Below are 24,937 nucleotides of genomic sequence, written 5' to 3' on the forward strand. Positions count from 1 at the left end.
CTACCGGCCGCAGCCAGCCCGGTGCGGGCGCCCCGCTCCCGGCCCCGCTCCCGCTCCGTCTAGCGCCATGGACACATAGCCGCGGCGCCACGCAGGAAGGTAGGAAACAGTGCCCCCCGTCCCCACCCCGGGAGGGGAAGGGGTCGCCGCCGCCCCGACGCCGCGGTGAGGGGCGCGGGGCTGCGGGCAGGCGGCTCCCCGGGGCCGTTCTGCTGCCCGGGCGGAGAAAGTTGGGGAGGGAGGGGGGCGTGTGGAATGTGCCTGTCTGTGTCCGTGTCCCCTCAAAAAGTCGCTGGCAGGGATTTGCCCTCCCGGTCCCTGCCGGCTACCTATGGGTACCCGGTGCTGCTCCCCCTTCTCCGCCCTCCGCGCCTCCGCCTTGCCCGGAGATGCTCGGGGAGTAGACGGCGTTCCCGGGGTGGGGTCTTTGAGCTCCTTCCCCAGCCTCCACAGACACCCCCCCCTTCCCAATTTAGACAACCCCACTAACTCTAAAGGGAGTTTTCTGGAGAAAGGCTGGAATGCCAGGCAAAGCGCCCCCCTGGCAGGGCCCCCTCTTCTCCTGGGGGGTCCAAGTAGGGAAAAGCTGCTCCCAATTAGGAGAGGCGCTGAGAGAGGCGCTTTCCCATGCGCGGGCGCTGGCAGGGCTCTCTGCCTTCCTTGTCCCTCCTTGCCCCAGGATGCTGTCTCAATCCCAACTTCTCTGTCCTCTGCCAGCCTCCACGAGTGCCCAGCTCTGAGCTGTGCCCACTGTCAGCCTCACAGGCTGGCTGTGTCACCCACCAGGTCCCTTCCAAGCTCTACCTTTGGGCTGGTGAAGGGTGTCAAAGGGGTCAGACGGGCTGTCCTCGGCTCAGACATCGCTGTCAGCAAACTGAGACTCCACTGTGACAGGACCTCTGGGTGCCTTGTGCCTGGTCCCCGTGGATGGGGAGAAACCCAGAGCTACAGCAACTCGTAGATGTGTTGCTGTGCCCAAAATGGTGTTGGACTGACTGGCATTGGTGGCACAGCCAGAGCTGGGATGTCCAGGGCTGGCTGAGCGCCTTGGGTGCCAGGAGGTGACCACTCCACGTCTGGCTGTCTCGTTTGCAGAAGGAGGTGGGGTGTTTGCACTCTCCCTGTTTATAGGAGGGCAGGTCGCAGCAAGGTTACACGTGGAGCTACATGGAGCACACAACATCCTAGCCTGGCACAGGGCAGGGGAGTTTCAGAGGGAGCTGCGAGCTGGTGGAGGTCCTCCTGTGGCAGCGACAAGGATGAGATGTGGCTACAATGTTCCCTCAGCACCCATGCACTGACTGCTCCACCAACCTGGCCCTTTTCTGGGGAAGTGAAAAGGGCAATATGTCCTCTCCAGAGAGCTATGAACTGAACTTGGCAGCCAAAGTGGGACTGGGGGTGGGGGACAGGGTCTAACGCGGAGTGTCACCAACAGTGGGTGAACAGGGAATGTGAGTTTCAGTAGGGTGGTAGGGGGGGCTCCCTGGAGGGTGCAGCTAAAGGCAGAGGCTGCCTGCGGGAACTTGGGAGAAAAGCAGCTCTGATTTTGCCCTTCCTACTCCAGGAAGAGGAACTTCTCAGGGAGGGGAAAACTTGACTTGATTATATCTAATAAGCCACTTTTTCCCTGTCCCAGCGGTGGGGGGAGGAGGATGCTTGGCCAAGTGCAGGCCCTGTTTGTGAACGATGAATGAATGACTCACGGCACAACAAGTCTCCCCGCCGTTCTCATGTGGCAGCAGCAGCAGTTCCCCTTTGCAGCTGCTGGGTTCATCATGCAGAAGCTGTCATGCTGGGTGGGCACCCAGGCAGCCCACATCCTACACATGGAGGTATCCTGCCCTTCTCACATGCCTCACCTGGTCTATCCTGAGCTGGGAAACCCCCACAGAGGGTGACAATGCGTGGCATCCTCACCTGCCATGAACTAGCTGAACACTCAGTTCAAACGCTCTCTTTCTACTCTGCTCTTATTCAAAGGCAACTCCAGACCCTTCCTGCTCACACAGGCCTCAACCTCCCTCCGGTTTCCTGCTGAATGCGTTCCTGGAGAGCTTATTCCCCTGTGGGTTTGTGCCAACATTGTGCTTTTAGTTCAAGACCTCTTCTCCCTCTCCGGTGTTTACCCTGCTGTATTTATAGCTTCCTTGTTAGGTTAAACAAGCCAAGGGATTCTTGCCTCCTCTTCTCCCGCAGGTTTGGCTCTGGAGGAAAACCCCTCGTGAGATGCTACCCGCAGGAGGGGGCAGGTTCTGGCTTGTGTTTCTGCTCTTCTCCCTTTGGAAATTTTCGGCATCTCTCACAGCCTTTTTTCCCCTCTTCTTGTTCAGGCATGGGAAAGGGTGGCTCTGCTCCTGCCCAAAATATAGCCAAGGACAGAGCTTGGGTGGTATGGGAGCTCTTCCCTATGGGCAATACACTGGGGCTTCACCAGCATTTGAAATGTTGATACAATGCCAGCATCAGGAATTAGCCCTGGGATGTCTGAGGTGACTTGCTGGAATGTTTAGAGAGTTTTGGATTTTTCCTAAGTGTTTCTGTGGTTACAACAGCATCACATGTATGAAAATCACCAAATCTCTCTGACTGGGTGGGTCATGACCTTATGACCCAAGTTCCTACCAGCAAAAATCTCCGTGCATCTCCTGGTGATGGTTTTCTCCTACCATCCAGGTTGTGAATGTGGGGAAGGGCACAGATGCCTTTCAGTTGTAGTTGTCTTCCCCAACAGCCAGACTCCCATGGACCATTTCCATGGAAAAATGGAAAATTCCTCTGAAGATTAGAAGCAGATTTGCAGTGTCAGAGATCAGCATGTTAATGGGAATTATCTCTCAAGTCTGGCTGCTTCCCCCAGGTCTCTGAGTCACCTTGGCATGGGAGCAGAATGAGGTGAACTTTGGACTCTTTTGAAAGGTCACAGCACCTGCAGCCCCTGGAGCATCTACTAAGCTCTCCAGTACAGGTGGGCAGCTGAGCTGAAAGATGCAATTCTTCCTTCTCTCCAGTGGTACAAGTCTGGGACATGGAAAAAGCCCCTGACAAATATCTCCTCCTCTGGTGTTTTGGGGTGTTTGGGGTGGGAGAGATCCAGGGGAAGAGGAATAAGAAGTCTATCAAGTCCTGATTTGCCTCCATCCTACCAGGACTGTGTGCGCACTGTGGTCACACTGGTCACATCTGATCAGAGAGCTTGGACTCACTCCAGCGGGGATTGATCTTTTCTGAAAAAGCTTACGAGGAATTCTGGAAGTGTCTAGCCAGGGGACAGCGACATCCACCAGTACCCTGCTTGTACATATTTCCTAAAGGTGCTTTTGGAGAGGACTAGCAGGCTGGAGGGACCTCAGGAGACCTGACATTGTCGGGCTGGCTTGTGCAGGTGGCAATGGCCTGCATGCAGGTAAGACTGTGCATCGACCAGGAGAGGGGAGGATGCTGAGAGCATTTTGGAAATTAGCTGCTTGGCTCTGGTCCCTCCCTCCTCAATATGGAGACGGCTGAAATAGAAGCTGCCTAATGAAAACTGTTTCAGACCCGCAGAGATTGCCATATAGGGAGAGGTGGAGACGTTTAGGGCTCCTTCATCTAATGAAATCCTGATAGTGGAAAGAAGGTCATTTGGGCACCTTCTTGTTTACTGTATCTCCTAAAGAGAAATCAAGCAGTGCCAAGCCTTGTTGAGAAGCCAGTGCTGAAGATGCACCGAGGGAAGAAGGGATGGGAGAAGCTTCCAGCTTTGGGAGACCATCATCTCTGCAGCAGCTTGGGAAGAGTCTTCTGACCCACTGATTTTGGTGGGTGTTGTGCTCAGCTGTGGTTAAGTCTCGTCCCACCTTGGGGAGCCCCAGACAGGGCTCGAGGCAGCTTCCTGCCATCCTGCTGGTGACCTAAGGGGTGTGGATGTCCTCACAGAAGAGCACATGGGAGGCAGTGGGGCTGGCACAGCATCCCTGGAGCACGGCTCCCTAGGCTGGCGTGGCTATGCCCGTCCAGCTGTTTCCTTTGCCTTCCTGTGCTTTCACCACCCCCTTCCTTTGGGACAGAAAGCTTTCATCTTGGCCAGACCGATAGTCAGAGCTGGAGCCAGGACCTCACAAGCCTGACTTTGATGAAGGTCAACACGAGCATCAGTGCCTTTTGAATTCAATAACATGGTGAAAGGCAGCGTTCAGCCCTTGCCTTCCTGCAGAAGTAGATAGGGAAAACCAGAAAGTGCCGTCATGCCGGGTCTCCATCGTGGTCCGGCCCGGTGCTGTGCTGGTGTTGCAACAGAGCTCCAGCAGCTGTGCTGAATGGCCCTGCAAAGGTCTCCAGGGATGGCCAGGCTGCAGTGGCCCAGCTTGGTTTTGCGAAAGCCGCTGTCACGCAGGGTGCCCAGGCCAGCTGGCATCTCCCCAGACTTCCTTGCAGGGACAGGGCCAGCCCCCAGCTGCTGGGGAGGTCTGCAGGAGTCTTTGCTTTCCATGAGTTTTGCCTGAGGCCTCAAGGCTCAGGAGGAGCTGGTGGACCCGACCAGCTATTGCTCCATCCTCGTCTTGCAAGGGCCAACACGCAACCCCAGCGGGTTCTTCAGAGCTTTGGCTGCTTTTGATTTTTTTAGCTCCTGCAAGGCTCCTGGGGGCTGTTTTGTAGCTCCCTCGAGGCTGCTCCACCCCATCCTGGCTTTGAGTTTTGTAGCTTCATGGCTGGAGCATGGTTGTGCCAGGGGAAGCATGCTTTTTCCCTGGCCTCTCTGGTCCTGTGCCTGGCTCCATGTTCCTTCTCCAGCTGCGACTGTGCCCGAGGTCCTGGCACCCCAGCATCCAAAAAAACAGCTGAGTGCCTCCAGTTCTCTCGCTGCTGTGTTCCCTCTCCTTGCAGCACTAGGGCAGGGGCTGCACACAGTGAGGAGGATGAGGGCCCTTGGATGGATGAAAGACTTAAGAAAGGCATGGTCTGTGGGGAAGGTCATCTTGGTTTTCACCCCTGGGGCACAGCTGGAGGAATTAGTTGGGGCTGGGGCAGAGTGTCCTGCTGCATCCCCAGGCAACATCCCCATGAGACATGTCCCCAGAAGGGTGAGGGTGCGTAATGGTGAGCAGGTCCAGCCGTGCATTGAGAATTTTCTTCCTCCAGTGCCTGGAAAAGTCCGTGAGAGCTTTTTTTAACTTATTTTCTCCATCTACCAAGGGCAGAGGCATCCTGCAGTAGCATTTAACCCTCCTGGGGTATGCAGGGGACCTCACAGTGCTGCTGACAACGTGGCCACTGCATCTCCATCAGCAGCGGCGTTTCAGGGACAGCAGCAAACACCTCCCCACCATCCCTCACCACAACCAGAGGAGGGTGGAGCAGAGCCAGAGGCAGCATTTGCGGCCAGCTCTATGACTTTCCAATTACCAGCTCGCCTTGCCACCGCGTGAGAGGTTCCTGCACCTAATTTTTGGTGAAACGATCCATTTTTCTCAGTAATTTAATAGCGTGGGCAGGCTGCTTGCTGACGGGGAGCCAGCAGCCAGCACCGAGGAGCCTGTGTGCCGGGCTGCTGGCCGTAACCACCTTCCCTGGGCAACGCGGGAATGCTGACCTAATAGAAAAGACATTTAAAGAGGAGTTTTGGAGAGCAGCTCAGCTCAGATTCGGCTCACACGCATGGCTGCTGATTGTAGCAGAGTCTTTCCATGCTCCCGCAGGTCCTGGGGACTGGCATGGGCGGAGGGGACATCCCTGATGGGAGCTGGACACCAGGGCATGAGCCATCCCAGCCGTCAATAGGCACAGCAGTTGCCTTGTTTTCCGGGAAAAAAAGTTGCTTCAGGGAGTCCAAGTTGTGAGCTGAGGCTGGGTTCAGTGCCCGGCTGTGGCTCTCCCAGGCTGGAAAAGCCGTGGTGTTTCACTCTTGACATTTTCCAAACGAGATGTTTTGATTTATTCTTCTTTTTTTTAATTTATTTTATTCCCCACCCCAAGGTAATGTTTGGAAGACAAATTTAGCTCGATTTAACTCAAACCAGTTTAAAAAAGTAAAACCACTGAAAACTAAACAAGGCCTATCATTTAGAACAAAATGTTTTGGTTTTCATTTTCCTTTTGGCAGGAAAAACACAAACTTTTTTTTTTCCATTTTCCTCTTGACCTACAAACAATTTTACTGTGTTTTTTTTTCCTCCTCCTGGTTCATTCCCAAGACTGCATTGTGCACTGTGGCCAGGGGACAGGCAAGCCCTGGTGCTGTTCCCAGTGGGACGGGGGTCCCAGGATAGGTGCTTCCCCATGGAGACCAGAGGAATCTTGCAAAGACAAGCAGAAGCCATTCTCCTCATTGCCAGCACTGACTCAGCTGGGAGCTCCCTGTGGAAAAGGGAGGCCTCTGGGTGTGGGTCTGTTCTGGCTCTCCTAGGGGGATGTGAACCCCTGGGCAGGGCAGAGCTGTGCTGCGAGTGCTGTACTCTGCTGTTGGGCATCCCCACTGGGAAGGGCGAGCTCTGGCATTGCCTTCTCTCCTTGTTTATTCAGGTTTAAAATTAATCTGACCTTCCCCCGCTCAGACTTGTGCAAACATGGCACATCCCTGAGTGGGGAGCTCCCACCTACCTGAGGGGAACCTTGTCTGTCCATGACTTGTGGCATCACTGTCCCCTCTGGGTGAGGTCCCCACCAGGATCTGGGTGCGGGGCATGCTGGGGCATGGTGGGGTGCCCACTGTCACTGTCAGTGTGTCAGCTTCCTCCTGGCAGAGGCACCTCTGGCCATAAGTCAGCACACGGTTAGTCCTCCGGTATAAGCTGCCAGAAGACTGAGTGCCCGGATCTGGCGTCTCTGGGCTGGGCAAGGGGTGGCTGCGATGCTTCCATTCCGGGCAGGAGCCAGTGTACCAGAGCCAGCGATTGTTCCCCCAGCCTTGATCCACTCCATCGCCTGCCGACCCACCCTCAACTGCCATACCTGCATCCTCCATCCTTTGCCAAATCCCAGCTCTCCTCTTTGCCCCAGCCTCACCGGGCTGTTAGCCGGGCAGGAAGCAGGGAAGGGACGATGGGAAGCAGCACTGGGGCTAGACCCAGTGCAGAAGCATGCGCCCGACTCATCCACCACCTGATTTTATTTTATTCCCCTCTCAGTGCCTCGCTGCATACCACAGCCGTGCTTTTTATAGCCCCCAGCTGCAGCCTCGGCGTGCTCCCAGCCAGCTCCCCGCCGCAGCCCTGCTCGCTCCGTGCCAGCAGCCCCGGCCGAGGGGGGATGGACGACATTCCCGGGGTCCCCGTGGCGGTTCAGCGAGAGGAGAAGCACGGGCTGCGGAGGAAGGCAGATAATTAAACCCTAACCCGGAGCCACGCTCCCGTGCCGGCGGAGGCGTTTAAGGAGCCGCATTAGTCACCCCCGTCGTAGCCGGCGCGTGCCGCGTGCCAGGTCGAAGGCGAGCGCTGGTGGCCCGTCCCTCGCCGTCCCCTCTGGTGCTGCCCAGGGCTCTTTCCAGCCAGCCCAAGCCACCAGCTCCTTCCATGATTCAGCCTGCTCTGACATGGGGAGTGCCAGCAGAGGGGGTACCCCTTCCACCCCCAATCTCCCCCCAGCCTCTTGGCGGGTTTACAGAGGCTAAAGTGAGATTAAAGGTTCCTGCCCGCTCCCCGGGAGCACTTTCATGAGCACCTGGGGCTTGCTGCTGTGTTTCCGCATCCCGCAGCCATTTCCACGGCTGGGATGTTGCTATGGGATCTGGCGCGAGGAGGAGGAGATGAGATACGGGGTTCTGTTGCAGTCTGCATGCCTGGAGCACCCCCCTCCATTAGGACGTGGGGTTTTCAGAGCGGGGGCGGCCGGCCGGCCAGCAGGCATGGAGTGATGAGCATCCTCGCTTGGAAGCAGCGGGGGGGCCCGTCGTCTCACTCCCCGGGCTTTCTCCAGACGTGATTTCACCACTGCGGGGAGGGAGCGCGGCCAAGGGACAGGCCCTGCTCGCCCCGACGGCACCCGGTTCTCTTGCCGGGGCGTTAGTCATTTGGGCCGTGGCTGGGGATGGGATGTGGCTGTGGTCCCCACGAGACAAGGGTCGGGGGATTGGAGAGCCTGCACTTCTGGAATGCTGTCAGGGGAAAGGGGAAGGGATGGGGGCAGGGATTGATGAGGGGGATTTCTGGGCTCCCAGCCCACTGTCCCCTCCTTGCTGAGCTGGGGAGGGAGGCAGAAGGCACTGGTGAAGCCAGATGTGCACTGGGCATCTGCAACCAAGCAGGTGGGCCAGGATGGGGCCATCTTTGCCAGGCTGATGCCTGTGGCTGTTTCCCAACCTCCTGGTTTGACTTTTCACAGCTGGACATGGCAGCATGGAGGCAGAGGCAATGCTGTGGAGAGGCACCATCCTGCTTCAGGGATGGATTTGGGGAGATGTCCCAAGAAGAGGATTTCTGCAGAGTTTTTTGGGTCCCTAGAGATGGGGGGAGCCCCATGCGATCCTGCCATGTCCCCTTATTCAGTGGGGAAACAGGGGTGTTGGGTGCCCAGGGCTAATTTTGAGCCTTAACCAAAACACCATCCAGCTTGTTCCACTTCCAGCAGAGATGCAGGGAGAGGCCAAACGATGGAATACTGGTGGTGCTGCCATGTGGCTGCTGCCAAGCAGCAGGATTTGGCAGCCTTGGCTCCGTGCAGGCAGGGCAGTGAACGGGGGAATGCAGGGAGCTGTAAGGGTGTTGAGGAAGGGATGTGCAGGAGTGGGTTTTACAAAAGCATAGCTATAATTTTGACCCACTATGGATAGCTGTAGAGGGGTGGCCTCCCAAATCTGCTCCCTCCTGAAGATGATGAGTTTCAATCCTGAGGACTGGGGGTCTCTCTGACAGCAGCTCAGTCCTTGGACGAGCTAGGGTGGCTGAGAGGCTGCGGGAAGGGGGAGCTGCTCATGTTGCCGGCCAGGTGCCGAGCATGACGGGAGAGGGGAAAGCCTCAGAGACTCGTTCCGAAACAAGGCTGCCCTTTTATTCTACTTTACGACTGCATTTTAATATCCACAAACATCCCTCCCTCCCAGGGCTGCTGCCAGCAGAGCCTGCATTGCCTGTGCTTGGCCTGCCCAGAAACCCCGGCCAAACCCTGGGCCCCAGCTCAGGGGAGAGGATTATTTTTCCCCCCTCGTTTTTTTGTAAGATGTGTTTTCTATAGCTCTAATTGGACGGGCTTGAGCCCCAGCCAAGGCAAACACACCTGGGGGAGCCTCACTTTACAGACCCCATCTGCTGTGTCAGGGGCTCTGCTCCCTGCACAGCCGCTGCCTGGCCCCTTTATAGGGGAGGGGGCTGCTGGGGGTCGGGAGGTAGGACCGCTCCCACGCCAAACCACTGAGCAGCCTCCGCGGAGGAGGAGAGCCCAGCGAGGCGGCGCAGGGAGATGGTGCAGAGGCATTGGGGGCACCCAGCAGAGCCCCATCCCACAGCAAGATTCCAGCCCGGCGTGGAGCTGAGGTATCTCCCCCCTGCCAGTGCTGCTGTGGTGGCACAGGGCTCTGTGCCCACCGGGGTGTGATGCTGCGGGTGGGAGATGCAGCGGGTACCAGCAATGTTTTGCCTTCCCGGGGTGACTGCATGTATATCGAGGGGTTGCAGCGCCCCAAATGTGCATGTGCCTGTGGAGGGGGGATGTGGGGGCTCCTCGGCATGTTGGGGTGTGTTTTGGGCTGCAGGACCACCTACCCAGTGAAACTCATCCGGGGACTGTTTGGGAAAGCAAGCAAGGGACATCAGCATGCCAGGCCACTACAATGGCTTGCATTGACAGCCAAATCCATGCTGGACTGAGCTTCGGGTGCTTCTTCCTGCAACTGCTGACTTTTTTTGTGGGTCTACTCGGCTGGGCTCTTCTCCCTGAAGTTGTTTCAGGGTCTACCTCCAGTGCTCCACTTACCAGTCTACTGTGCAGTGCTGGCACCCCCATGCCAAGGTCTCATGGGTATCACAGCACATCTGTGCTCAGCCAGAGCCAAAAGAGCTCTTGGGGGGTCTCTGCTTGACCATGTTGGGGTTCCACCTCTTCTGGCACTGGGGTGCCTGCTCTGACAGTGTGATGTGGGCCAGAGAGGATCAGCATCCTTGGGTGGCACCCAGCACTTGGCTCATCCTGGAGTACGTTTTGTCCCCCCTTCCATGTGCCATCTCCTAGGGATGTGCAAGGCACAGTGCTGTCCCCCACTCCATCCTCAGGGATATATTTAGCACATCATCCCCTCCTTCTCCGCCTGCCCATGCGGTGAGCCAGCAGCACCGAGCAGGCATCACCACTGCAAACTGCCCTCCTGGTGCTCAAGGTGCCACTGACCGCTCCAAGGAGGAACTCTGGCACTCCCTTCACCCTCGTCCCTCTGACTGGTGCTATGGAGATGCTGCCTGCCAGGGGAAATACTATGGGGTTTTGGGTGCATTGCCACCCCGGTGCTCCCAAGCACTTTGCATCAGCATCACTGACTTGGAGCAATAAGAACTGAAGTGGCAGCTTAAAATCCAAAAGGTAGGAACCAGCCTCACCAGGACCTGCTGTCTCCCTTCAGGTGATGGGCTGGGCTGGGGGGTTGTACAGGATGGGATATGCTTCTATCCCCCTCTGGCAAGTGTGCCAGGCCAGAGGATTTCTTTGTGCATGGTGGGGCTTTGGGACATAGCCGGAGCTGGGGCTGTGCAGAGGACAACTCGAGCATTTCGTGAAGGATTTTGGAGCTATCTTGGCCTCCAGTCAGAGCAGGCTGCAACGGGAACATTTCGAAATTCTTTTGGATGAGGAAAATTCCACGGGCAGCCCCCCTCCAGAGAAAGTTTGGGATGGCTGAAATGTTTGGAGTGAGAGGCTGCTTGCTTTTGTTTACTCTGAACTATAACATTGGAAGGGGGGAATCCAAAGGAGAAAAAAAGACAATAGGATCGTGTAAACAGAGCTGGCCCTGAGTGGGGCCGAGGCAGCTCTCCAGCACTGGGGAAGGAGATGTGTCAGCACACTCACTGGATTGCCCTGCTTTCCCCCACTCGGATACGATCACACTTAATCTTTCAGGAGAACTTGGCTGGGTTTTTTTCCCCTAGCAGAAAACGAGCTGGACAGTGTTTTTCCAACCTTCTCAACTCAGACAGGGCTCAGCCCCATCCCCTGGCTCTGTGCTGCAGCCCCCAGCTTTTCCCCACTTTTTACTGCTTTTCCACCTCTCCTTTTGGCTTGGGGACTGCCATCTGATTAACTTGCAAGAGGTTTGGGGCATGGGTGCTGCCTCAGTGGGGTGTTTCCCCAGCATCTGTCCCTGCCTTGTGCCTCCCCTGAGCTGCCTCTGCTCAAACTTGGTGATCTGAAGTGTCTTTTCCAACCTTAATTATTCAATGATTCTATGAAAGCAGGTAGGGTTGACTCCAAGGTTGGAGAAGACAGATCACGGCTGTCCCACTAGGTGCCAGAAACTGGCACCGGTATCCCCACATCACACACTGTCAGGGGTCTGCAACTTCCATCCCTTCCCTTCACCCATAGTGGTGTACAACAGGTTAACAGGCCACCCTTTGGTGGTGGCTTTATTTGGCTGCCCAGGTGGTCCTTAATGACTCCTGAAATCCATCTCCAGCCCAAAAGGGATTTTGTTTTGCAAAAGGAGTGACAGCAAATTGCTAGCTGGGGGAGCGTTTGTGTAAGGTGAGCTGTTTATTTTGGCCCTGCAGCGTTTTGGCTGACCCGCGCGCCTTGGTGCCTCAGGGATGGAGCTGAGCCCGATGGCTTCTGGGCTCTGGCCAGCTTTGGAGCAGGGGGAGGGATGAGGGAGCACCAGGCATGGGGATGCTGTGGGGCCCCTCTCCGGGTCAGGGTTCCCAGCTCCAGGCTGCAGTTCATCAGGAGCATCGGAAGAAGCTGGATGTGCCTGGGCATTCACATGTATGTACAGACATGCCTGTCCCCTGCATTTATGCATGTGTATGCTCTTGTGTCAGCTCCAGGGCCAGCTTATGGGGGAACTTTGTTCTGGGAGATGCAGATGATACTGGGGGGGCAACATGCTGGGTTGCAGGGTGGTACCCAGCTGCTCTGTCCTGCTGGAAGCTGCGAGTTCACTGAATTCTCTGCCAGCCTGGGCTGAGCCCAGGAGCAGAAAAATATCCCAAATCCTAAAATGTTCCTGGGACAGGAAAAGCCTTTCCCACCCTGTTCTAATCACAGGGTGGCCCGGCTCTCTGCTGGCAGGTCCCACCCGTGTCCCAAGATCCGGCACTGTGCCCAGCCCTGTCCTGCAACCATGTGCCAAGGACAGTGGGGATGCAGCACACTCCCCCCCCCCAACTTTCATACCTCCACCCTAAAAATAATCTCCAAGCTGTAAAGAAACTCACCAACACTACAGCTACAGCACTCGTAGGTTTCTTTACAGCTGAGAAATTATTTTTAGGAATTTCTCTGGCACGTGGCTTTGGAGAGGAGAATGTGGGGATGGGGATGGAGAGGGGGGCGCCCCTTCTCTCCCCCCTCGGAATGCAGCGCTGCCAGCTGGCACGGTGTTAGGGCTGCTGGCTGCTAACAGAGCCCTCGCTGTTTTGGCCCTTGCCAATGCCTCCGGTTACAACCGGGAGCCAGAGACTTTTTCCCGCAGGATGGAGCAGAGGAGGGCGGAAATCAGGGCGTTGGGGTGGGAGTTTCCCGGCTGGGGTAGGAGCAGAGCCTGACCTCCACGATGCTGCTGGCATGCTGAGGTGTGTGGTGGCCCCCCAGCCCCAGGAACCGATAGCAGCTGCTGGCTCCACAGAGGAGAGAGGTGACCCTTGGGTTACTGGGGGGTCTGGGCTTGGCTTTGGACACCAGTGGGGCTGTGGTCAACTGGGCATCATCAGAGGGTGTTGGAGGGGGTTGGTCTGGATGGAGACTTGCATTGTACCTGACTGTGGACATAACTGGTTCCATGGGCAGTGCTGAGGTTATCCCTGAGTTTGGGCTGAGCTGGAGTTAACCCCACTCTTGGGTTGCGTTTGGTTTAGCCCCACATTTGAACTGTGTAACCCCATGATTGGGCTATGCTGAGGTTAACCCTGTGTTTGAGCTGAGCTGGGGTTAACCCCACTCCTGAACTGCACTGAGTTTAACTCCACATTTGGATGGCATAACCCCACGTTTCAGCTGTGCTGGGTCTAACCTCACATTTTGGCTGAGCTTGGTTTAACCCCACTTCTGGGCTGAGCTGGGTTTAACCATGTATTTGGACTGCACTGGATTTAACCCCAAGTTTGGATTGCACTGGAATTAATTCCTCTCCTGAGTGTGGCTTAGTGGAATTTAATTTTGCTCCTGGATTGCATGGGGTATAATCTCATGTTTGGGCTGCCCTGAGTTAAATCTCACACTGGGACTTACTGGGTTTAGTCCCACATTCAGCCCTTGTGTACAGGGCTTATTGGACTGCAGTGTCCTCACAAGGAAAGACTCCAACTGGTTTTACTGGTTTAACTGGGGTAATTCCAGTGTGCTGGGGTTGCACTGGCTGCAGCTGTGCATGTGTGTGTGCTGGCCCGGCCCAGCATGGCATGGTACCCACAGCATGTATGGGGGTCCATGCACCCCACCAAAGTGGCACAGAGGAAAACAGCCCTTTTTGAGCTCCCCAAGGCACTGGAGGGGCTGGGGTCAGTGCACAGAGTATCACCCAAGGTGGGCAAGGTGTTGCCTCAAGTGTGACTGTGTGGCCCCAGTGGCCCGGGGGGTGGGGAGGAACATGCTTCCCTCCCTCCCAGCACCCTGCTGGGCTTTCCCCATGCAGCCAGTGGCTGGGAGGGTGCCAGTGGTTGTTGCAGGGGGTTGTTGCTACCCCCACCCCAAAGGTGCATGTTCCTGCAATGATGATGAAAATCACCAGAGATGCAGGGGTGGAGTGCTTACAGGTGTCTGGGTGGATCAGTGGGCACAGGGAGGTACTCAGACCATGCCATGGGTCCTCAGAGCGGGACATGGTGCTTCTGCAGAGCTTCCAGGAGGAGAGGGATTAGTGGGGCACTGCTCCCAACCCCACAGGAAAACTGCTGCTTTGAAATGCCGCCTGTAGGATGGCATTCCAACATAGGACATGTTTCCTACAGCAGGCCCTGGCCGAAAGAGGGTTTGGAGTGCAGGGCTGGGGAAGCACCCCCAGCTCAGGAGCAAGAGTACAGAGTGATGCCACCTCTGGGGCTTTAGAGCCGGCTTTGGGCCTTTGCCCATTGCACACTGGCTTTTTGCAGGTGGGTGACTCTGTCAGGTCCTGGCATATGGCAGGCAGAACTGCCAAGTGCTCTTGGGTCATTTGCAATATCTCTGTTACAGCAATGCTGCCTCTGACCAACCTGAGGAGAGGTTAGGAGGCATCTCAGTTTTCTGTACTCAGTGGGGAGCATCTCACGTGTTCCCATTGCCATCTGCAGCCCTGAGGCACAGTCTCATCTGTTTCTGTCCCCATCCCCACCATCCCAGCTCTGTGTGCGGCCCATTCTCTTTGAAGAGCGACTTCAAATGAAGCAAAACAAAAAAAATGAAAAAAACAAAACCCACTGTCTTTTAAAGCACTGAGCGCAATGGAAAGTTGGCTTCCCCCAGGAATCTGTGCTGGGCTTTGCCAGGCCACGGGAGGGCACAGCACAGAGCAGCTGTGCCGAGGGGACTGTCCCACCCCACATGGACATCAGTGCTGGTGCACATAGCTGTGATTTTGGGGGAAGTTTTGGCTCACAGCATCTAATTTTGGATGCAGGAAGGGGCCTATGGCAGGATTTCTCCCCGCTACTCCCCAAAAGCTTTTGGATGAGCTCAAATGGTGCCCAGAGGAAGAGCAGGGTCGGTGCGGGGTGGAGCATGGCACCTTGTGTGTCTGGCTCACATTCATGGGTACCACAGGCAGCCTGGCCACCCTGGCCATGCCAGTGACAAGAGCATCCCATGCTAGGGGAGCAGAGCCTGGTACCACTGCCCTTCCTGCCAGGACCAAACCACTCCCCCAGGCTGAGCTGGACCCCTCTGCCCTGGCCATGGCACTGGGAAATCACACACCCCTGGGCGGGCGACAGGATTAGCATGTGGGCAGGAAGAAAAGCTCCGATTGTTCCCTGTGTCCCAGCTCGGCTCCAGGACCACTGCGCTGGGACTCTGCGTCCCCAGAACGTGTCACCACTGGTTCAAGCATGAAGGGATGTTTTCTCTGCCTGTGTGACCATTTGTGGGGGTGCAGAGCCACTAAGGAAGGTGGCCTGGCCATGCACACCCGTGTGTTCATCTGCACGCTTGTTTTTCCCTTGGCCAGGGAGTTCAGTGGCAGAAAATATGGGAATCCTTCCTGGGCGGGCTGTCTTGCAGCACCAGGCCCCCTGCCATGCCACTGCACCCAGGGATGAGGGCTCCAGGTCTTCCCTGGCTCTCTGGCTCCTTCCGCTTTTGTTCGTAGCCTTTGGGCAGGGGAGGAAGGGCTTGCCCTGCTGCTTCTCTCTGCAGTGGTGCTCAGTCGGAGATAGGGTTTTTGGCAATGCTCGTGGAGGTCATTTACTAAGACAATGTGTGACTGCAGGGGCTTGGAGCTGTCCTCCCCCACACTGTGCTGGAGGGGTGCCCCTGTGAGGCAAGTCATGGGGTGGTGGGGTGAGGATGGGGTTTGCTTGGCGGGGGCCTTGGGACAAAGGGTGTTGAAGGGTGGAGGATGCAGAGTGGGCCTCAGGATGAGTGGTGTTAGAGTTAGGGTTAGGATTAGGGTTAGTTCACTGAGTTTAGGGTCTAGGTTAGTGGTCCCTAACTAGACTTAACCACTGGGGTCATTATGGGGATGTGTTGGGATGCAGCTGGGGGCAAGGTCTGCAGGGATATCCTCTGCCACCAAGTGAGGGTCTGAGGTGCCCCTGAGTCCTCTGGTGTTACCAGCCCCAGCCAGGCCAGGCCAGGAGAGCTTCTTATGCTGTTCCCTGGGGACATTAGCAGTGTCTGGCTGCAAATTGTGATATGCCCCCAAGCTCTTCTTCCCTTGTCCATACAGGGAAAGAGGCCTTTCAGTGTTGCGGCTGCAGGGTCACTTTTCCAGACTGGCCTTGAACCAATCAGCGGCCCTAAGACCAGGAAACCTCATGTCAGCAGTGAGCCAGTGCCCAGAGCATGTTCTCCTGCCACAGAGCAGCATGGTGAGGGTGAGCGAAGGGTGCAGCAGCTCTGTCTTCACCCTCTGCAGCGTTTGAAAAAACAGGGTGGTTGGGAAAAGAAATTATTTTATTTTAAAACTATTTTTCTCTCTCTATACTAACGCACTCTCCCTTCTCCCTGACATCCTCCTTTCCCCCCCCACAGAACCTTCTCTTCACTCTGGCCCACGTGGTATATGGAGTTATTTTAGTCACTGCTTTTAAGACAAAATACACTCATTTCTGTCTTCTTTTTTTTCTTTTTTTTCCATCACCAAAATATTTTACTTTCAGGCCAAATGTTCCCAGTTACTTACCAGCATAGTTTTGGCAGAGACCTTTTAACTGATGTTTCTTGGGAACATTTTCTACTGGTGGTTTGGTAGGAAAAGCTTATGACAGTCTCATGAAATTATTTACATTTTGGGCTTGTGTTTGAGGCTGCCTGGCATGTTCAGGACGGGGTTAATGGGGGGTGCCACACGCCTTCCCCCCTGCAGGAGATTGCCTTGTAGCTCTTGTTTCCTTCACCAGGCGGTTTGGTCTGTGGCCATGGGCACCCGACCGCAGGAGGGGAACCAGCAGCTGCTCTGGGGTGCCTTTGCTGGGCTGGAGCATCCATCCCTCCAGTCTCTCAGCTGTTGAACCCTGGGGGACACAGGGTACAGACAGTGTGATGGTGCTGATAGGGACAGTGTGATGCTGGCCGAGATGGATGCCCTGGCGTAATGCTGGCTGGCACAGACAGGGTAATGTGGCTTGTGTGGGATGGACAGGGTGATGCTGTCTGGGATGGACAGGGTGACACTGGCTGCGATGTGCAGTACTATGTAGGTGAGACCAGATGCAGGGTAATGCTGGCTGGCACAGATAGGGTGATGCTGGCTGGGGTGGATGACTTAAAGCAATGCTGGCTGAGGTGGGCAGGGTAATGCTGGTAGAGTAGGACAGGGCAATGCTGACTGTGTTGGCCAGGATGATGCTGACTGATATGTGCAGGTTGGGATGTGTATGTTGATATGTGTAGGTTGGGATGGAAAGGGTGATGCTGGTATGGAGACTCCAATCTGTGGCAGGGGTTGACCCGTGAAGAGCTGGGTACACATCCCTGACTCAACGTCCCCTGCCCTTCTCCCCCCAGAGCCAATGGTGATCTCTGAGTGTGAGGAAGGGATTTCAGGACCATTCAGCCACAAATGGCCCAAAGGGCCATAGATCTACATGGACCAGCCTCACAGTGGGTGCAGGCATGGGCAGTGATGTGGGACTTGGTACAGCCTGAGTTTTCACAGTCCTGCTCTCCATAGCTGTGTGAGCCTGTTAGATCTAACTGCTGTGTCCTTCCATGTAAATACAGGCCAGAATTTCTCTTTGGTCCCTTCCCACTCCAGCTGCACATGCACAGGTCTCTGGACCACCCTGGGACTGGGAGCCAGCCAAGGCTTCCAACACAGGATTGCAATGGCAAAGAACCCTTAATCCCGCCAACCCACACATCCCCAGGCTCCTGGTCAATGTTTGCCCTTTGCATCCCCCCTCCAGGCACAGGGACTACCATCAGCCAGGAACCAGCTGTGACTGTGGCACAGACCCTGCCAGATGTCACAGCTGGTGTCCTGGGATTTGGTCCTTGTGCTGTCCTCAGCAGGATGGAATGAGACAAGAAGGAGATGCAGGGTCCATGGTCCTTCAGGAATTCTCTGTGATGTGGATGCTGCCAGCTGCCCTACTGCAGGGGATAACACCCCCTTTCTTTCTGCTCTGCCTCCCCAGATGCGCAGTTCCATCCCAGGCCTGGGCAGGGTGATGGTGTTCCTTGCAGCAGCCCTGGCATCAGCCTCCCTTGCCGTCCCCGAGGGCTGGGGAGAGGAAGGTGAGTCCCCCACATAGCCCCCCCCCCATATCCCAGGCATGAGGACCCTGAGGGCACCCCATTCCCCCCAGACCGGAACAGACCTACCAGAACTAGGGCACTCATGGAACACAGCCCTGTGGTGATGGGCATCCTCTGGCCAGTGCCCCCCTGCATCTGCTCGTTACCCAACCCCAGCTGGGACCAGTCCCTACTAGTCCTCCACTGAGGTACCTGTGTGAAGCAAGACCCCACAGCCAGTACCCGCTGTGGGATACAGCCCCAACCTGTCCACCTCCACTCCCAGCCCTGGCATGGGGTGTCATGGAGTGCTAACACTCATGTGGGAATATGTGTCCCTCCAGGTGTGCAGTATGGACAGCTGGGCTCAGATGTGACCCTGTCGTGTGCTGGTGCCCCTGCTGGGTAGGTCTTTTTCATGTACACTGGGGTATTTATCCAATGGAATGATTTACAAGGTGGGCCTGGGATGACCTGCCATTCCTGTCCTCTAATGCAGCCTGCCCGGTCTCTCCTCTCCAGCTCGCCAGTGCAATGGAGACGGGCAGGTGCTGCAGCACTGCCAGAGGGCTCAACCATCCAGCAGGGAGCCCTGGTGCTGCCAAGTGCCAGCTTGGCCTCCATGGGAACATACAGCTGCCATGGCGAGGACGGTGGCCTCCTGCACACCGTGTCCCTGCGTCTGGGGTGTGAGTAGCGTGTCTACGGGCTGGGCTATTGCGTGGGTGTCACCCCACTGGGATGGGTCAGTGATGCCTGCACCCCTGCCAAGGGGCTTGCCAAAAGAGATCTGTGTGCTGGGTGTGCTGTGGGATGGGGCACCCTCACTGACTATCACTTTCCCCTGGACCTCAGACCTGCCGGGAGTCCCATTTGTGTCCTGCAGAGCATCTGACTATGAGAATTTCTCTTGCTCCTGGACCTCCAGTGTGGAGACCTTCCTCCCCACCAGATACATCACCACGTACAGGTGATGTATCCCCACAGGGCATGGACTGGGGGGGTTATGGGGTGAGCTCTGGGTCCCAGCCAAGGTTGAACACCAAATCCAGCTGGCCATCCCACCCACACCCTGGTTCACCTCCTGCCTCAAGGACCATGCTGCACCCCTGAGCAGGTCATGTTTTGGGGTGAGCTAAGCTCCAAGCATTTAATTGCTACCTGGGGGGACCTCAGCATCACTGTGGGGCTGGCACAGGCAGGCTCCCGCCCTACTGACAGCTCTGCCAGCACCAGAGGGACTAAAAAAGAGAAGCAGGTCATCTGCAAGCCGCTATGCTCCGGCATGCTTTGGAATGAAAGGAGCCCTGACAGCATCACTGCTTCTAATTATCCCTGCGAGCCAAATTAGTGGGTGGCTTTGAAGTCCAACAGAGCTCATAAAGTACAGCCCTGCTGAAAGCTGCAAGAGCCAGGGGCTGGTGAGGAGAGGGCTGCGTGGAGCATCAGGGGCTCTGCAGGGAGGGGGTAGTGAGAAGCAAGGGATTTGGGGGGCTCTAGGGGGAGGGTGAAGCTGCTTTTAGCAGCATCTCTGTATCTTTGCTACTGTGTGATGAAACTCCAGGCAAGGAGGGGGGTCCTCTGGGGAAGACCCTCTTGGACCCCACAATCTCTTTTCGCGGGGACCCCCACCTCCTGCTGCCAGGCTGCTCACTAACAGAGCTGGGTATGGTTTTAGTTCTGTCTCCCTTGCTGTTCACATCTGTATAGATGTGGGAGTGAGGGGCTATCCTGCAGTGTGGAGACCCCTGTCTCTCCTCTGGGTCACAGTGGGGTTGGCTTCATGCTGCCCTCTCATCCTCATCACCCGCTTTTTCATCTGTCTCCATGGCAGGAAGAAATCGCTGACAGGTGAAGAGAAGCGGAGGTAGGACTGACTCCCACCCTGCTCCTGCTCCCTTGGGACTGGGCCCCATCCCAAAGGCTCTGCTACAGCCTTCAGCAGAGACTCCAAAGTGAGGGCTGGGGGTCCCCATTGGGGGAGCCATCTACCTAAGGCTGGGGGTTTGGGAGAAGGGCTTGCCCCATGGAGGGACCTTCCCAGGGGGACTGGAGCTGGGATGGGGGTCCCTTCTGTTGTGCTCAGAGGGACATGGTGGACTCTGGAAGAGTGAGTGCAACTGAGCTGGAGGGGCTGCCTCCTCCACTAGGGTCTTGACGTGGAGGTCTCCCGTGGCACTTCCTTGGCAGCGTTGGGAAACTATGCGTGGTGGCAGGTAGGACATGTCACCACCCTGCCTCCCCACCTACAGGAACAAGAACGGGCACGTGGGGCTGTGCCTGCAGGATCCATCCCGCCCTGGCACCTGCACCGTCCACAGGTCAGAGTTCTGGAGCTCCTACCGGATGAACATCACTGAGGTGAACCCCCTGGGCTTCAGCTACCGCCTCCTTGATGTCACCATGCAGGCCATCAGTGAGTCCCCATCCATCCATCTGTCTGTCCCAGTGTTCATCCATCCCCCAGGCCGTTACATTTGGGTGACAGAGGGGAACCCAACCTCTCTCTGCATGGCAGTGCAGTGTGACAGGGGCCTTCTGTCCTCTCTGTCACAGTCAAGCCGGACCCTCCAGAGGGCTTGGTGGTGGAGCCCATTCCCCTGGCCCCGCGGCGGCTCCACGTGAGCTGGAAGTACCCCTCCTCCTGGCCCAAGGAACCCCACTTCCAGCTAAGGTTTCGGCTCCAGTACCGACCCGTCATTCACCGTTCCTGGTCTGTGGTAAGGGCTGTGCAAGGAAAGGCAAAGCCAGCATAGGAGCGGGGTGTGCACGGGGCTGGAGAGGGCAGTGGGGGATGCCCCTGCATGCCTCACACCTCCCCTCTGCCGGCACAGGTAGAGACAGTGAACCTGTCAGAGGTTATCACGGATGCCTTTGCCGGGCTGGAACACGTGGTCCAAGTCAGTGCCAAGGATTTCCTGGATGCGGGGAATTGGAGCGAGTGGAGTGCAGAGGCCCGGGCAACACCAGTCAGAGGTGAATGGGGGACAGGCTGCATCCCCCAGCAGCCCTACCATGTTGTACCATCCCTCCCTGAAATCCCTCCAGTACCCTGAGCTGCCCCTTTCCAGTCGCTTCTCCATGTCACCCGTTCCTCCAAATACCAACCAGAGCAAGTTTCAGCTCCTGGGCCACTTAGAGTTGGGAGGCAGAGCTGCAGGAGGACAAAACATCTCCCAGCCCGTAGCAGATGTGCTGCTGTGCATAGCAGATGTACTGCTGCCGTTTGGGGATTGTCCCCTGCAGACTTGGGGCAGAGTGGGGCTCCCAGAGCACCACTAGCACCCTGAGGGCACCCTGGGGCTCATGGGATCTCTGGGGCATAAGAGTACCTTCTTTGCTTCTCTCTGTGGGTCCCTGCAGTTCTGTGCATACTTTTGGGTGAATGTTTCCATCCCCTCTGTCCTTCCAGACCTGGCCACCACAGCGAGTGAAGAAACCACTACAGAGGCCAGACTGGAGAGCCTGGCTGAGGAGCCCTCCCAGGCTCCCAACCCTGAGCCCATCAGTGAGTAGAGATGGGTGGCAGTCAGGAGTGCCAGGGTGGGCACATGTGTGGCTAAGGGCAATGGAAGGGTCTCTTGCTCCATGCCCTTGTGTGGCTGGGCTGGTGGGGTGTCCAGGATCTTGCAATAAGGTCCCCCAGATGCTGGGGACTGTGGCATCCCTTGGCTGTGACAGTCTCTCTGTTCCAGACCGCAGTGACCCCCTGGAGAAGATGGCTGTCCTGGTGTCCCTTGGGATCTTTGCCTTCTTCGTCCTGGCTGCTGTTCTCGTCATCACCATCCTCATCTGGTAGGCTGGGTTTTGAGAGTGAGGGGTCTGTATGATTGCTGTCTCCATCCTATTCTTGCACTTGAACCCTCAGCACGGAGTGTCCTGTGTCCCCTGAGCCCTACTCTGGGGTCTCTGCCAAGACAGGGTGGTTTATGCTCCATAGGGTGGTTTATGCTCCCCTTGCACCCCCCTGTCACATCCAAGCCTATTCCCAGCACACTCAGTGCTGCCCAGCCTGCTTGGGGTCTTTCCAATGAGCCCAGATCCATGAGACTTTTCTCTGTATTCCCCAAAGATGCTGATGCTACTAACACCCCACCAAAGGCTCCTGCCTTGCTGGAGACTCTCATGCTTCAGAGTCAGCGCAGACACCCCTTCGTCTGTCTTTGCTTCTTGAGAGTTCTACTCTGGGCATTGCCCACTCTCCTTGCCATGCTGTCACTCTGCTGTCAGTCCCTGTTCCCAGCTCAGTCCTCCTCTATCTCATGACCAGCTTCTGCTGTAGCCCTGGAGATGACCCGACAGAGAGGTTAAGCTGAGCTGGGCACAGTTGGGCACAGCTGGATGGGAACACAGAGCAGGATCACTGGGGTTGTGGGCAATCCCAATGCTCCGGGGATCTGCTTGGGGTCTTCAGCTACTACTGCTCTTTTCCCCAGGCTCCGGATGAGGAAACATGGCAAGGACAAGACCAAACCCAACTTCTTGGTTGCTGCCACCCACTTGAAGGCACTACCAAGTGAGTCATGGTGCAGGGCGGGTAATGGGGGGAATGAGAGGCAGGGAGTGGGAAGTGGGGAGCAGGTCAGTGCCCCCTTGATGCCCTGTTCTCTCTCTTGGCAGAAGCCCAGATCCTGTAGTGAGCCCTGGCCGATCCCTGCTCCCTGCACCTGCTTGCCCACGCGTGGGACTTGATGCCACTGCTGGCCCCCAAGGATCCCACACCTCCTGGGTCACCCCACAGCTGTGGACACTGCCAGAGCCTCCAACACCCTTGGGCTGCAGGATGGATCCTAAGGAGAGAGGCTTTGCTCCCAGGAGCGTTGGACTGCCCAAGCCCACCAGGAGCCGGCTGGAGTCACTTCAGGCTCAGGGTGACAGGCCAGCTCCACCTCTGAGCGCTGCTAAACAAATGGGGATAAGACACTGAGCCAGCCCCACTTCACTGCCTAGTGTTGAGGGGGACCATGGATGTAGGCTCCTGGGGGTGCCGGGCATCAGTGAGCAGGGGGTGCTGAGCCTTGCCCACCACCGCCCACCAGCCGCCAGCAGGCAGAAGAGAACTACCCCCACCCCTTCCCTCTGCCCCTCTCCCCCGTGCTGTGGCTGGATGGAGCAGTGATGCCAATAAAGGAGATACGCCAATGTCCCCAGTAAAGGGGATATGCCATTGGCACTGCCTAGACAAGACCTTGCAGATGATGCTGGGCCTGGGGAGAGGTGAGTGGCACTAGATGAGATGCCAGCTCGGGACAGTCCTTGCAGGAGCTGCACAGCCAGCAGAGCCGGTCCCCAAAACAGTCAGCACCCTCCCAAGGTGCCTGGGAGGGGCTGAGAGAGACCCTTGCCCAGGCCAGCCCTTGCTAAGTGCCAGAAGACAATGCAGGCAGCTGTGTGGGATGTCTCCCTTGTCCTTGCCAGCCCGGCAGCAGGGATAGGACCATCTGCACAACCCCCCTCGCTCTGCATGTGGCCCCCTTGCTGCACATCGACACAGCCCCTCTAATGGCTTCCATGTGTTGGCACCGCCCGACCCCTGTGCTCAGTGCCAGCAGCCCAACGAGATCCAGATGGAGCTGGGTGGAAATTCAGACAGCAGCGACACAGGGAGCAAAGCCAGTGCAGGGTGGGTCCCTCCCAGTTGGATCCTGGGGTCCTGCCTGTGAACCAGGGATGCAGAGAGAGCCTGGAATGGGGGCACCCCCCAAAACGGTACTCATGAGGACTGGGTTGGAAGGCCCTGGGGCAGGATGTGCCTTTTGCAATGTCTTGTGTGCCCACATTGGGTGCCTGGGGTGTGGGGTCATGAGGGCTATCCATGCTTGGCTTTGTGGGGTCCCAGGCCCTCACTGTCCCTTGTGAGCACAGTTACTCAAGCTGGTAGAGATGGGGGTCAGCCCTCTATCTACCATGTGCTAGCTGGGGTGGCACTATCCTTGGACCAGAGCAGGTCTCTCCACAGAGTAAGTATGGCAGGTCACCAAGCTGGGGAGGTATAAGGAGCCAGATCCTGCCTGGACTTCTGGGCTCAGCAGCCACATCCCCTCTCCCAGGTGAGCTGTGTCACACTGCCATCATCTGCTAGATTCAGCTCCCCATCATCCAACCCTGGCACCACACATTCTGATGTGTCACTGTCACCCTTGTCTCGTCACAGTCACCCTTGTCAGTTCTCAGTCCCCAGTGTGGCATGGGAGGCCTTTACCACCTGAAATCCTGTCACCACGAGATCCCACTCCTCTGCCACTGTGGAGGGCTGTGGTTGTCCAGAGATGCTGTGGAACACAGGTGATGTACACCCCATAGCTGTGGCTCCAGTGTTTGCAGGCAGTTCAGTAGTTTCCCGGCATCTGGTGCTGGTTTAGAGACCGACGCCTGCTAAAGATGTAGCAGCACAGGAGCCAGAAAATGGAAGAGGGTGTGAGATGGCAGCTCTGGCCTCTGTATCCTGCCTACTTATTAGCTCCAGGAAGTTGCTGCTGGCAAGGGGAAGCAGGGACCACCAGAGCCTCACATGTCTGCAAGGAAACGTGTACTTGCACTGTGCAGACAAGCTCAGGTGGGTAGATGAGAAATGACAGGCAGAGGGGATTCAAAGATCTGCTCTCCCCATGTGCCAAGCCCTCTGTGCCCTTGGCTTGCCTGGCCAGGTGGTGGTGACACCCATTTCTGGTGACTGCGGCAGCTTGAGGGCAGGAGATGCACATCTGGTCCTTAACACTGCATCCTGCTGCCCATGATCCTGGAGGGTGACCACTTTCCTCTCTGATAGAAGCTTTAGAGTCAGGACCTGCCATCCATCTGGCAACTGGAGATACCAAGAGCAGGCACGAGGTCTGCATGCCACTGCAGACTCCTGTCTGCCTGCACTGCGACTGTCTTTGGGATGTCTCATGGCTCAGGTCCCTGCCCCAGCAGCCTGTGAATGTGACACACAGGCCTTGGGGAC

The 24,937-nt window shown here is 56.8% G+C and overlaps 1 protein-coding gene across 2 annotated transcripts; it reads left to right on the forward strand.

Moving 5' to 3' along the window:
• Positions 1-23,173, forward strand: IL11RA (interleukin 11 receptor subunit alpha). 2 transcript variants are annotated; one of them, XM_027670454.1, is made up of 13 exons: positions 1-99; positions 17,892-17,991; positions 18,336-18,396; positions 18,514-18,680; positions 18,847-18,961; positions 19,826-19,858; positions 20,244-20,407; positions 20,548-20,711; positions 20,826-20,967; positions 21,404-21,499; positions 21,687-21,786; positions 22,428-22,507; positions 22,612-23,173. In XM_027670454.1, exons 2-13 carry the CDS (start codon positions 17,892-17,894, stop codon positions 22,626-22,628), a joined length of 1,239 nt encoding a protein of 412 aa, XP_027526255.1. In that variant the 5' UTR covers positions 1-99; the 3' UTR covers positions 22,629-23,173. The 2 variants fall into 2 exon arrangements, with proteins under 2 accessions (XP_027526255.1, XP_027526257.1); XM_027670456.1 differs by lacking the exon at positions 1-99 and adding an exon at positions 10,477-10,485.
• Positions 23,174-24,937: the final 1,764 nt, after the last annotated feature.

This window comes from Neopelma chrysocephalum, unplaced genomic scaffold (assembly GCF_003984885.1).
Source record: "Neopelma chrysocephalum unplaced genomic scaffold, ASM398488v2 Primary Assembly neopelma1_96845, whole genome shotgun sequence".
NCBI classification, from domain to species: domain Eukaryota; kingdom Metazoa; phylum Chordata; class Aves; order Passeriformes; family Pipridae; genus Neopelma; species Neopelma chrysocephalum.